This window comes from Cetorhinus maximus, chromosome 26, assembly GCF_964194155.1.
Source record: "Cetorhinus maximus chromosome 26, sCetMax3.hap1.1, whole genome shotgun sequence".
Lineage (NCBI taxonomy): Eukaryota > Metazoa > Chordata > Chondrichthyes > Lamniformes > Cetorhinidae > Cetorhinus > Cetorhinus maximus.
This window is the reverse complement of record NC_135904.1, coordinates 5,806,199-5,820,397: the sequence shown is the minus strand read 5'-3', so window position 1 is coordinate 5,820,397 and position 14,199 is coordinate 5,806,199. Positions and strand designations below refer to the sequence as shown.

Here is a 14,199-nt window from a genome sequence, read left to right as displayed (position 1 = left end):
TGGAAAAGACTGGAGAGAGAGACAGGGAGAGAAGGAGAGAGCACTGAGAGAGAGAACCAGAGCAAAAGAATGAGAGATGGGCAGACAAAGAATTACAGACAGAGAGAAAGAAAAAAGAGTATTGCAGTCTGGCCATAGTTCTGGCAAGAGCAGGATCATTTGATTTAGGAAGAGCAGGGTAGCAGCATTGCACTCAGGACTGGAGAATCAATTTAATTCCCTTCAATTGTATTTTCAAGGAGTTCATTTTTTTTCTATTTTGGCCCTTTGACTTTAAAAAAAAAAGATGTATTTCATGGTTCAAGTACAGGATGTGACTAGGAGTCACGGCACTTAACATCACATGGACTTGGAGCCTGTTAGCTATTAGGAAAATGAATGAGCGCTTAGGTATCCTACAACTCCCGGGGACCCTGGTTCCAGCAGCGATGGTGAAATCTGCATTGCAGCTCTAAAGTTCCACTGCGTAAACACAATATACAGGGTGTCTGCACTCATCTAGCAGTGGACTGGCTTCAGGCAGAGTGACAGCCTGAGTGGGGCAGAGAGAGAGAGAGAGAGAGGCAGCGGAGTTAACGCAGACCAGAAAGAGAACCTGGACCCTTGCTGAACTGAGCTGCCTCAGAGCCCATCCACCCTCAAAACCATCAGAGGCACCCATTAAAGGGGGTGGGGAAGGGGGGCTGTAAGAATCACAGAGTCAAGCAGTTAAAGTGGCAGGAGTTGGCATTTTTTTTGAAGGCCAAGTTATAGAAATCGTTATTGTTCCCTACAAAGGTTCCACCCTCACCCCTGAAATCTCACATTAGCTTGGTGGATGCTTTAAGTATATTTAATGTGGTTTCAAACTAGATGAAAGAAAATTGGAGATGTGGGCATAAATATGCTAATCCAGTGAGAATAGAGCCATGTCGTTCTACAGCTTCAAGTTTTATCGGGTGGGGAGGGGGTTCTCATTTTTTTTCCCCATAAGTTTTTTTTTTGGAAGCCAAAGTGGAGTTTTAAAGACCTGAAATGTCATTATTCACATTCGACAGCTCAATCAGTCCGGAATCTCTTCTTCTGCTGTGGAGTCACTGGTTCTGCCAGGACTCAGTTCCATGGATGCCACTGGCCCACGGAAACCTTGCCCCAGTGCCCAGCTGTGAGTCGGGTGACGGTGGGATATTCCGCCATGGGAGCATCACTGCCCAGCTTGATCTTGCCTGATGTCCAATCACTGGGTAGTGACCAGGAGAGGAGAACCTGGCTGACTTTTGTACTACTTGGCCCGGGGATGCCCAGGCCAATTCTAGTGCCCTACTGAGTATAGGTAGCTCAGACTGAAAAGTTCACAGGTACTTCCTGTCTAGTCTCACACAATGAATAGGCACCATGGCAACTAGGGCTCAGGGGACTGTAATGCAGTACATGTGGGGAGCAAGGGAGAAAGGGGAAAAGGACAAGGGAACAAAAAATTATTATCATCAAAGAGGTCTTAGCTAAATAGAAATATTTACATTTATATAGCACATTTCATGACCTTAGCATCCCAAAGCACTTGACAGAGGATAGAGTACTTTAGAAGTGTAGTTATTGCTGTAATACAGCAAGAGCTGCAGCTAATTTGTGCACAGCATGGCCTCACAAACAGTAATGTGATCATCACTGATAATCTGTTTTAGTCATATTGTATAAATATTGGCCAGCACACCATGAGGAATATTCTTGCTTTTCTTTGATTCGTGCCCTTGGATCTTTCACACAGACTGACAGAGTGGATGGGGCCTTGGGTAAATGTCCCTACCAAAAGGCAGTACCTCCGAAAGTGCAGCGTTGCAGTACCTGCACTGGAGTGTCTGCCTTCATCCTGTTCTCAAGCCCCCAGAGCGGGATTTGAACCCACAACTTCCTGACTCAGAGGGTGAGAGTGCTAGCCACAGCTGAAACTGAGATAAAAGAATGTAGCTGCAGAAGGCTGTTTAAATTAAATAAAGCAGTAGTCATCTAGCCAATTCTCATTCAAAACTAAAGGGCAGACACCTGGGCTTGGGAGACAAAAGAGTGGTAGAGTATTTTGGGTGGCTCTGGCTGTTTTGCATGAAGAACTGGTTTGAGGTTACAGAACCAACATCATTGCAATCCTGGAATCTGTTAAAACCCAATTGTGAAAGTGTGCAGCACAAATAAAGGTGGCACAAGATCAAGGGCAGATCAAACGACTGATGCTGGCACCAGACCAGACACCCGCTTACGCTGTGCCAATACTGGCAAAATAATTCTATAAGCCCATTCCTTCAGCAAATTGGATTTGCTTTTGTTCGGCTGCGATATGGAGGTGGGTGGGCTACACTGTCCCTCCTTTTTAGTATGTATTTGATAGCCAATTTGCTATGGTATTGTATCAATGTGAGTAGGCCAGAAAATGCTGTGATTCCATCTACAGAATGCACACAAACTTACATAACAACTCACATTTATACAGTGTTTTTCACATAGTACAACATTCTAAGGGGTTTCATTGGAGTGCCATTAGTCAAACTTTAACACTGAGCAACATGAGGAGATATTAGATCAGGGGTTTATTAGAGTAGAGTAGCTTGGCCAAAAAGGTAGATTTTAAGGAATGTCTTGAAGGAGATCAGGAAGGTGGAGAGTTTAGGACGGGGCATCCAGAGCTTAGGGCACAGGCAGCTGAGGGCATGGCTGCCAATAGTGTAGTGGAGAAGATCAGAGATGCACAAGATGCCAGGATTGGTGGAGTGCAGAGATCCCGGAGAGTTGTCGGGCTGGAGGAGGTCACACATACAAGAGCTGTCAAAAACTGGATGTATCACTGGTGTGAGATTTTCAGTAGCAAGCCTGAGGAATTCTGTCACATTAGAAACACAGCCATGGTTCAAAAAGTCAAACTGCATCACCTCATTGACTGTCGCAAACTGCTAAATGATAGCAATATATTCCGCTCTCTTTTTATTAATCTAATTGTAGCTCACCCAGCTGCAGGATTTGCAAGTGTTTTCTTTTAACGGAGAATACGAGGCAACTTTAGAGCCTGGGTTATACCACCCTTCAAAAATATTATGAAAGCTCTCTATCAAAGCCATGGGGGTATTCAATTAAAAAAGGCCGTCCTTTCACTGTGAATGCTAGAACAGGCCAACTTGCATTGCTTCTCTTGTTTCTTCTTGCCCCCCGAATATGATATCGCAAGTGAGATTCCCCCAAATGAGGAGAACTTTCACTTACATGGCACCTATCACATCCTACTGATGTCTCAAAACTCGCACCCTACTTTTGGAATGCAGTCACTTGTGTAAGTAAATGAGGCAACCAATTTGCACATAGCAAGTTCACACATAGAGTAAACTGAATGAAAGGCCATAGTGTTTGTTTATGCTGGTGCTGGGCTGCAGGAGGAATGTTGACCAAGACATTGTTTTTCAAAGAGTTCCATGGTATCTTTTAATGTGTTCCATGTGGGGGCAGGCAAGCAGAGCTTCAGTTTAATGCCTCATCCAAAATGCAGCCTCCAGCATCACAATACCCCTTCATTACTGCACTGAGGTGTCAGCCTAATTTATGTGTTCATGTCGGTAGGACAATGGTATCTGCCTGTTCTGCACCATCAAGGGCTAAGGAGGAAATAAAGAATGCAAATGCAGTCACTCTTTCTTTGAGGAATATCATCACAGAGATTTAACAAGGGAAAGATATACTAGAGATTGAACGCGAGGGAAGAGTAGGTCACTATCAGTAGATTGCCTCTCAGACTCTCCTATTCCCTCTTTGCTTCCCACAATAATGTCTCCTCCAGTTTTACATTTCAGCATGCACTCTCATTCTAACTTACTCCTTGGTCCCTCTTCTCAGTATTTGCCGGTTCTGTTTAACCACTACTCTCTCCCACACTCCCTGGACGAATCCTGTACCTTGTCAGTTTCCTCCCTTCAGAAAGATTAAGCCACGATGACACCGTCACCAAATCAGTCTACGAGCTGCCAGGACATTCCGCCCAGCTATATGGAGAAACTCCAACGTCCAGAACCGAAGTCAAGAATCACAACTTTAAAACATCTGTGCAGACGATGAGTTGGAGCATGCCAACTGTTTGCCTGTTGGTGCCACCACTGCAAATCACCAGGTCCGAGCACCTGCTTCTTTGACAGCCAGCTCTGTAACATACCTGCAGTAAAAGGGGCACAGCATTTGCCCCTGGGCTAAGGAGAGTGAAAAACAATCAGCCAGTCTTTCCACTCATGACAGACGACACCTCCTGGAAGGAGTGTGCATGTGGTGTTTAGATGAGGTCAGGGACGGACTTGGCTCCCCTACCTCCTGCAATTGAGCAGGTTGGCAGTGTCTAGGTTGGCACATAGATTGACCATTTGGCAAACTTTACGCCCGGAATGAGTGAATCCTTTCAGGAGAGAAATGGGGAAAAGTTGAGTTGGGGTGGGGAATGATATAAGAGATAGGAATTACATCTGGGAACAAATCTCCTCCAGACAGCAGCTGTTGTTGGTTAATCGGTGATTCAATTCACCGTGAGTTGGTTAGACACTCAGCAAATCCAACAAACTTTCTGCTTCCTGTTCACTTGAGAAATTTGGCATTCTTCAAAGAGTTCCTCCTATTACATTGGTGTGACATTCTTTACATTAGTAATGTTAAGCTTCCCTCCACATTAAGCATTCCCAACTCAGGTACAGTATAGTAGAGAGATTAAAGCTCCTTCAACTCCACCTCAACAATGTGTCTTAATCTCAACCTCAGAACAGCAACGTAGAGAGTCAATTCCTTTTCAAGCCAGAAGGGGAGAAATTGAGAGAAAATCAGAAAAAAAAAATAATAAAATACCCCTTGATCCTAGTCTGTAAAGAAAGGTCTCAGGATATCTTACAATACTTTATAGCCAATGAGGTACCTTCGAAGTGAAGTCATTGTTGTAATGTAGGAGAAAGACAGTCTGATCTTTGCAAGCATTTTGTTCTATAGCTCATTGTAACATCAATGCACATTGCTGGAAGTTCCTTAGTTTCCCAGGATGTTCCACTGAATGCCTTTTACATAAACAATTTTTTTTAGAGGAAGTAAGTCTGGAGCTGGACTCTCCAGATGTGAAATATGGCAAGCACTTCAGTTTTTTTCTCTTTCGTGACCCTGAAGGATGTAACCACCAGCTTTGGAAAGCTGGGACCTAGAAAGCCTTATCACTGACTCTGCACTTGTCCATATTAACTGGCATTTGCTGCTCTTCAGCCCAATTCCTCAGTCTATCCAGATTCACTCTTCTATCATCTGCAAACTCAAAGACCTTTGTTTCTGTTCCTATGTCCAAGTCATTTATAGATATTCTAAATAACAATGGCCTATATAATCAACTTTTCATTTATGCATCCCTCACATATTTCTCATACATCTTCTAATAGAACTGGTTTGCTGTGACTATGGGGCCACACAGGTGAGTTGGGGCATGTCCATCGTCATGTGTTTACATTGGAAACAGTTCTCAAAGTGGTAAGTTTGTCAATCTTCTGAATTTGACCTGATTAAATGTGGGTGGAATAAGCAACAATGATGACAAAGGTACATCTAGAAGGATGATACAAGGACAGGTTATCCAAAGGCTACCCCCAAGTATTTCATTTTCTGACCTGTGCACTTCTTCCTGATGTCAGGGGAGGTCCATTAATGTGAGAACTACAGTACCTGTCTATATCAATGGTCTAAACGCTCAGCCTTGGAGAATCCAGACAAGAGGGAGATCCTGAGGCATCTGATTGGTGCTGGCAGTGTATCACTGTTGTTTGGGAGAAAGCAAACCATGAAAACTGAAGAGGATTGTTCCTCTCCAATGTTCATATATACAAAGATATGGAGACTGGGAACTTCTTTCAACAACAACAGCAACTTGCATTTATACAGTGCCTTTAACATAGCAAAACGTCCTCTATATCAAAGAGTTGATACTGAGCCACATAGGAGATATTCTGACAGGTGACCAAAAGCTTGATCAAAGAGGTTGGCTTTAAGGAGCGTAATGAAGGAGGGAGAGGAGGAGAGGTTTAGGGAGAGAATTCCAGAGTTTAGGCAGCTGAAAGCATGGATGCCAAGTGTTGAGCGATGAAAATTGAGGATGTGCAAGAGGACAGAATTGGAGAAGCATAAAGATCTCGGAGGGTTGTAGGGCTGAAGGCGGTTCAGAGATATGGAGGATAGAGGGATTTGAAAATAAGGATAATAATTTTAAAATTAAGGCAATGCCAGACCAGGAGCCAATATAGGTTAGTGAGCGCAGAAGTGATGGGTGAATGGGACTTGGTGCAAGTCAGTTGAGAGATCACAAGTCACTTTAAACTGTACCTGAATCTAGGACTCAGTCAGAAGACCAGCATGTAGGATGTTTTGAAGTTTATACAGTGTTGCAGGGTTACAGCCCCTGTGCAGGCTGCTGCCAAAATCATAAACAACAGAACCACATTTGTGCCATGCACAATTTGACAAAAAAAACTGAAACGGTTCTATCTTCTTTCATGTTTGGAAAATTCCAATTCAGACATACGGAATTTGAAAAGGAAAAGCCACAACATTTTGCCTCAAGTTTAATTCAATACAAACATTGAAAGATTTTTTTAAGCTGTCTGCAAAAATGTGAGGGAGGGAGAAGCTCGCATTGAACAAGCACAAACTGTGTCATTTGTGTAGTTGTGTCTATGACGGTCAGGTGTTTTTCAATGTGGTTGACAGTTACTCAAATTCAGTGAGAATATTTAAGGAGTTGTAACTGTTGAATCAGAGAGTTAGTTTGGAACCACTAAGAGGTTCAGTTTTGGTTTATCACAGCTTTTGCAGTGGTAGGAAATACAAGAGAAAAAAACTACTTGTATAGAAATGACTTATAAAGCATAGTTAACGTTTACATTATGCCTTTCAAGGAGGTAGACAGAATGCATTATCTTACTGCTATTTAGTTGCTTGTTCATCTTTTGTTAAATCTAATTATTAAATTTAATAACTTTAATCTAAAATGAGTCAACTGCTTATCGAGAAAGACAGAGAAATGTGGTGGAGGCATAGGATAATTCTGGTATCGAAAATTATTTGCGGACTCATTCTGTTTGTTATCTTTTCACTACAAGAGTTGACCTGAAATATGAAGGCTAATGAAGGCACTCACAAAGTTATTGGGAGTTGGAATTCATGAATTAGAGTGATCTAAAATATGAAACTGAAAAATATCTAGGGTGTGGAAGGAATGAAAATACTCAGGAATGTAACTTGGTGTAATGATGGCATTCACTGTGTCACGCATGCACTACGTAGGAACATTGGAAAAGGAGTAGGCCATTCAGTCCCTCGAGCCTGTTTGAGCATTCAAAGAGATCATGGACGACTTCTATGACTCTGTCCACCTGACTTGGCTGCAGTTAATGCATGGACATTGTGACCTGCCCCATGCAATGCTGCATTTGCGTCACAACATAACTGTGACATGGGCACCAAATTTAGCACATTGGGAGATGTCATAGTTCATAACATAGTTCAGAGTTCACAGCACCAGATTAACAAGTCACGGAAACATGGTCCCATGCTGCTGTCAGCTACCTGGAAACTTCTAAAATTCCACTTTCTAGAAAGAACACAAAAAGAAAGACTTGTATTTATATCATGCCTTTCACAGCTTCATGAAATCCCAAAGCATATGACAGCCATTGAGTACTTTTGAAATGAAGACACTGTCTACACAGAGATAGGCGGGGGATTTGTGTAGAATTACTTAGAATTTACAGCATGGAAACAGGTCAATAGACCCCACTAATCCATGCTGGTGTTTATACTCCTCACAAACCTCCTCCCACCGTATTTCATCTAACCCAGCTGAAATATCCTTTTATTCCTTGGACCCTCATATAGTTACCTAGCTTCCCCTTAAACGCGTCTATGCTTTTCACATCCATTACTTCAAGTGGTTGGAGGTTCTACATTCTAACTGCTCCCTGGGTAAAGAAGTTTCTCCTAAAATCCTTATCGGATTCATTAGTTACTATGTTACACTCTTAACAGACTCAATAAGGGAAGTGTCAAACAACGTAAAGACTGCTCCCTCAATGGATCTGCACATCTATTGGGCTAATTGCAAAACACAAAAATAATGGTCCAAAAATACTGAAATGCAATGGTGTCTGTAGTCACCTCATAAGAGGCTCCCTCTTATATTGTTCAATAAAAGAAACCAACATTAGGTGCAGTATATAATGGGGGGAAAAATCAATGCTATGACGAAATAATGTGATTCATTATTTAAATAAGAATTAATATAATTTTCAGATCAAATTTTAACGATTCAATTTTCCTCTGCGCATGCTTTCCAGTTTGGAGAATTTGTTTAACATGTCAACTAATTTATAAAAGTACTTTAAGAGTGTAAGATGTGCAAGCGTACAGCCAAGCAATCTGCTCAGGAAAGCTCCAGCTTTGTCGATTTCCCCCTTTACTCAGCTGTTTTGATATTGCTGATTCTTCTCCTTCAACATGTATTTGATTAATCGCCGAAAATTCGCTTAATCGCTCAAACCTCTGGATGAATGGTGCAGACCTGCGTGAACTGTGCAGCACATAGTTCCCTAATTGTCCTCCAGCTGCCCAGTGTGACAGGCCCGAGGGAATTAAAAGCACCCAGGTTGGATTTGCGGATGAGAAGTTGAAATGGTCTCCGATTTAAATTCTCTACAAATTGACTTTCACCCAAAAGGGCAAATGCGAATTATTTACATGTGTCAGAAACATCTTAAACAGCAATGACCCGCTTTCAGCTGCAGAGGCGACCCTGTGCTTGGACTCACAGGAGGAAATTGCACACACAAAAAAAGCAGCCGACAAACATTTGGGGTACTACTTTTTTAAAACAGTGGGGGGGGAAATAACAAAATATTTTGAGCCCCCCCCAGCTCTTCATTCTTGACCATCCCGTAAGGTGTCGCTGTTTGTCTCTGTGAGGGACATAAATACAGGACTGGTTTGGATACACTTTTCACTGAAATGTGTCAATCTGCTCATTTAATTTCTGTCCTAAGAAACAGGGATGGTGGAAGAGGGAGAGAGAGAGAGAAAGAAAAAGAGCAGGAACCATTCGCAGAGCAATTTACATCGGATCACTCCAGCAATTATAACACTGGCGGCAATCAAAAGATAACCACCCCTTTAATATGCAACTAGCAAACCACAAATATTCCTCCCAAACACAACACAACTTGATCGCCTTATTCTACTGTTGATAATCATACAGCCTCAGGATGATTTACAAATGTCATCTCCGCCAATCCACATAATAATCAAAGTTTGGCGTCTGCAATTTTCTTTTTTATTTTGGAAAAATTACGCTTTAACGTCTAATTTTACAAATGCGAGGAGCAAAAATGAAATGAAATGTAACATTCAGTCGCCTTGCTACAAATTGAGAACCCGCCCGAAAATGTTCCCAGTTCCAAAAATGCAACATTGGTATCTGTTGCTAACAGCGTTTGCAAATCTCCCGTTCAAACAATTTCAAATGAGGCCACATTTCGATTAATGAAAGATCACTTGTAATCCTTGGGAAAGGCTGGAGAAATGAATAGAAAATGCAAAGAAGAGAGAAATGAACGCAAGCCCCCCCCCCCAAACCCCCCACCAAAAACAAAATGCACACAGAAGATGAAGCTAGAAACCGCGATCTTTAAAAAGCTTGGAGATAATTATATACACACTCAAACTGATTGACAGATAGTCTTAAATTCACCGGAAGATGCCGAAATGTATCTTGCCTGGGACAGCAGACAGCGATCAGACCGGTTCTGTTATCTGTATTGCTAGACTGCAGTATTTATAGGAATTAAAGCCATGCTGCACGATGCTAATGTTATTTTCATAACTCCGGCTGATACTGAACTTCCAGTCCCTCTGCCCCTTTTGCTTACCTTGGCTGCTGCATGTAACTGTTGTCCGGGTGGGTGCGATGACAGTTCCTGGTTCTCTCTCTCTCCCCCTTTGCTCAAAACCCCTGGGCTGGGAAAGGGAAGCTGGTTTATGAGATTATTATTTTGCCCCTTTCAATCTTCTCTCTCTCTCTCTCTCTGTTTGTTAAAAGGCTTGTGCAGACGCGATCGTCCCTTTTCTGGCCAACATTGAGCCCATCGGGTCCTAGCTTCGCTTAGGTGGTTGGGGGGTGGGGGTGGTTTGCACACAGCCCGAGATATAGGAACGGCAGTGGAACGGAGGAGAGCGATGGACAGACTCTCAACAACATCCACGTGTTAAGAGCTTTGTTAAAATGCAGAGCGGGAGAGGGACAGGGCGAATAAAGAAACTGCAGCACGCACTGGGAATGCAATTCATTTGATCTAAGACCACAATGTGTGCCATGGATGGGGAGAAAGGGACATGGGAAGAGAAAAATAACAGCTTCCCAACCACAGCGGAGAAACATGTAATTCGAGCCCAGGCAGATGGGAGTGAGGGGAGGACACAAACCGGAGGAACACACAAAATTCCCGCCTCTGTTTAGCTGCGTTTCCACTTTTAATTAAATTCGTCAATCTGAAACCAAGTTCTCTCTAAAAAAAAAACTTCAACGAGTACTTTTTATTTTGGGATGGGGTGGTTCGTTAATTGAGCCATGGGAGTGCACATTGCCTTTGCAATATGAAAATAATATCATCAATGTATCGATACCAACTCCCACCGTCGATGGATCCCCGGTCAGCTATGAATTTTCTAAATGAAATCTTTAATTGCCGGGACTGAGCTGATGATGCCTGTGCCCAGCCGGTTAGGACAGAGTTGCTAATAGAATCCCTTATTTAATGTGTGTATGTGTGTCCTGTTTTGGGGGCTGGATGGGTGGTAGTCAGCCATCGGCATTCAGGAACATAGGAATAAAAGTAGGCCATTCAGCCCCTCGAACCTGTTCCATTTTGGGGACGCATTCGCCCTACAAGAAAGAGAAAGTCTTGCATTTATATAGCGCCTATCACAACCTCAGGACGTCCCAAGCGCTTTACAGCCAAAGTATTTTTGAAGGGCAGTCAGTGATAAGTAGTCTGTGATTGTACGGTTGCACACAAATGGCAAAAAAAACATTTCCCCAATGTTGGGTGCAGATGTGTCCAAGATGCAGATAACAGCCACTTCCATTTACAAACAGAATGCTGTACCATGAGTAAACAATGGGAGCCTGGCTGATTTTCTTTGTCCTTTGTTAACTAATTATAAACGTCTAATATAACGGTCAGCTTTACATTTGACTGGCCTACCCCTTCCAACGCCATTGACCAATTTTTCTCTATTAGCTGTCCAGACTCACATAGAAAAATGTGGCATTTGTCTGTTGCTCATGTCTGGAATGTCTAGACCTCAGCAAAGATCAACGGCTTCAGGAGAGGAGCAGGTGAAAGGAAAGAACATGCCCCAAAAAAGAAATTGGCATTGCCAATAATGTTCTGTTACTGATGATGGCACTTTACTAGATACCAGGTCATGCAATAAAGTGTCTTTTCATGCCCACAACATGAACATATTCTCTGATGGGCTGAAAACCTGCTGGACTTGGTTACCAGTCTGAGAGGAAACCCGTGGAAAATGGTCTGACACTTTTCTGAAGGTCAGAAAACCTTGAAGGTAAACACCAGAGTTGGCCAGAGCTGGAAAGCTGATTGAGGCTCTATCATTGGCTTTCCTGTCCATAGGCTAAAGAAGGAAGAAGGGAATAAGATTCATCTTCCTGATCACTATCTCGTGTTGGTTACTATCTCGTGTTGGCCACTATCTCGTGTTGGTCACTATCTCACTTTGGCCACTATCTTGTAACAGCTTGCTGAAGAGTACAAGTGTGAGAGGCATCAGGATAAGGCTGGCATGTGATCTCCTACACTTGTGATATATCTATTTTGGTGAGTCGGTAAACTGGCCTAGTGCCCATGGAACATACCTTAGTTGGAGTCAAAACTTCCAGAAAGAACTAGAAAAAATGGAAGACACAAAGTTTCAGCATAGCAAAGACCTGTGAGAAGGTTTACCCTCTTGGTTTGAAAGAATATAAAACAGGGCAATGATGGCACTTTACCAGATACCAGGCCATGCAATAAAGTGTCTTTTCATGCCCACAACATGAACATCTTCTCTGATGGGCTGAAAACCTGCCAGACATGGTTACCAGTCTGCGAGGAAACCCGTGGGAAATGGTCTGACGCTTTTCTGAAGGCCAGAAAATTCTGAAGGTAAACACCAGAGTTGGCCAGAGCTGGAAAAGTGGTTGAGGGACTATCAATGGCTTTCCTGTCCATAGGCTAAAGAAGGAAGGACTGAATAGGATTCATCTTCCTGGTCATTAACTGTTTTACCAGGATACTTAATTACAAACAATGAATTACTTGAGGACCATTCTTACATAGACAACATGGGCACACTCACTCTGCCATGTTCCTTTCCTAACCATGGTGGAAAGTTCTCTACCAGAAAACCAAGTGCCTGGTCAAAACAAATTCAGCAAAGGTATAACAAGAGCCCCAGTTCTCTCACTTGGACCATATATTAGAGCACTGTTTACCTCACTGGCAGAAACGGCTGAATCACTGTAAACCCAAATTCTCTCAGCAGGATTTAGGGCTATAACGCTAGAGCCCTGATGATCAGAATGGGAGATAGCGTTACAACACTAGAGACCCAGCTCTCCTGCTAGCCGATGAGGCTATAACATTGCAGCTATGTGTCACTGAATATTTTTAAGGCAGATGTAGATAGATTCTTGTTAGGCAAGGGAATCAAAGATTATCGGGGTTAGATGGGAATGTGGAAATCAGAACACAAGAAGATCAGCCATGATCTTATTGAATGACGGAGGAGGCTCGAGGGGTCGAATGGTCTACTCTTCTTATTTTTTATGTCCGTATGTTCTTATGATGCTCACCAGATCTTAGGAGTACAACACTGGGTTCCTCATTCTCACTATGGGCTATAATGCTTGTAACCCTGATTTTTGCTGAGATCAGGTTATAATTTGAGAGATTCGATTGTCCCACTAGACTTGTAAAATTGAACCATTGGGTTCATAGCACGACCATAGCATAAACTCCAACTTTCACTGCCATCTAGGCAAGACTGCTCTCACATCAAGTCTGCCTTTTTTATTTAATTTGCTAATGATTTTGTGCTCAGCTGTATTGGAATGGATTATTCAACATAGCATCAGGAAACAAGGTGAGGAATTATATCCCTTGCCATGCAACAGGGCATAAGCGTGCAATGAATTTAACAAAGGACAAAAAGGCACACGTTGCCTAGAATTCTAATTCACAACAGTCAAACCAACTGCAGGCAGGTTGACTGCCACCAGCACTTTAATTCTCATTATACCCAAAGCATAATTTTTTTCTCTCATTGTTTTCAAGAAAACAATGGCTGAAACCATGAGCTTGGGTGGGAGCAGGATCAGAGCCAGCATTGGAAGAGAGTGGGTACAGTTACAGTGGTAAAAATTCACCGTTGTGTCTTGAAAAGGGGCACAGCAGGAACTTGTGAGGGCCATAGTTGGTCTGCAAGCCCTAAGAAAGCAAAGAAAGTGTTTGCATTTATAACATACCTTTCTCTTCTTTGGGACATCTCAAAGTTTTTCACAGCAGATAAATTATTTTTAAAGGCAATCACTGTTGTTATGTAAGCAAAAGTAGCACGGCCTGTTTTGACACCAATGTTTGAAGGCTAAATATTGGCCAGGGCACTGAAGGAACCCACTGCTCTTCTTCACATAGTGGCGTGGGATCCAGTATGTCACCTAAACAGGCGGAGTGAGGCTTTCCCATTTTATTTGAAGACTGGTGTCTCCAGCAATGCAATATCTCCCAGTACTTGCATATCACAGAGAGGATGTATCACAGAATCGCAGAATCACACAGTGCAGAAGAGGCCCTTCGGCCCATCAAGTCTGCACCGACACATGAGAAACACCTGGCCTATCTACCTAATCCCATTTACCAGCACTTGGCCCATAGCCTTGAATGTTATGACATGCCAAGTGCTCATCCAGGTGCTTTTTAAAGGATGTGAGGCAACCCGCCTCCACCACCCTCCCAGGCAGTGCATTCCAGACCGTCACCACCCTCTGGGTAAAAATTGTTTTTCCTCACACCCTCCTAAACCTGCTGCCCCTCACCTTGAACTTATGCCCCCTTGTGACTGACCCTT

The 14,199-nt window shown here is 42.9% G+C and overlaps 1 protein-coding gene across 1 annotated transcript in view; it reads right to left on the bottom strand.

Annotated features, from left to right (window-relative positions):
* LOC144668238 (repulsive guidance molecule A-like) overlaps nucleotides 1-10,070 on the bottom strand; it is a 28,560-nt gene extending 18,490 nt beyond the window's left edge. The window contains exon 1 of the mRNA XM_078530015.1: nucleotides 9,939-10,070. Within this exon, the coding sequence (XP_078386141.1) occupies nucleotides 9,939-9,952 (14 nt within the window). The 5' untranslated portion in view covers nucleotides 9,953-10,070. The remainder of the gene's footprint in view (nucleotides 1-9,938) is intronic.
* Nucleotides 10,071-14,199: the final 4,129 nt, after the last annotated feature.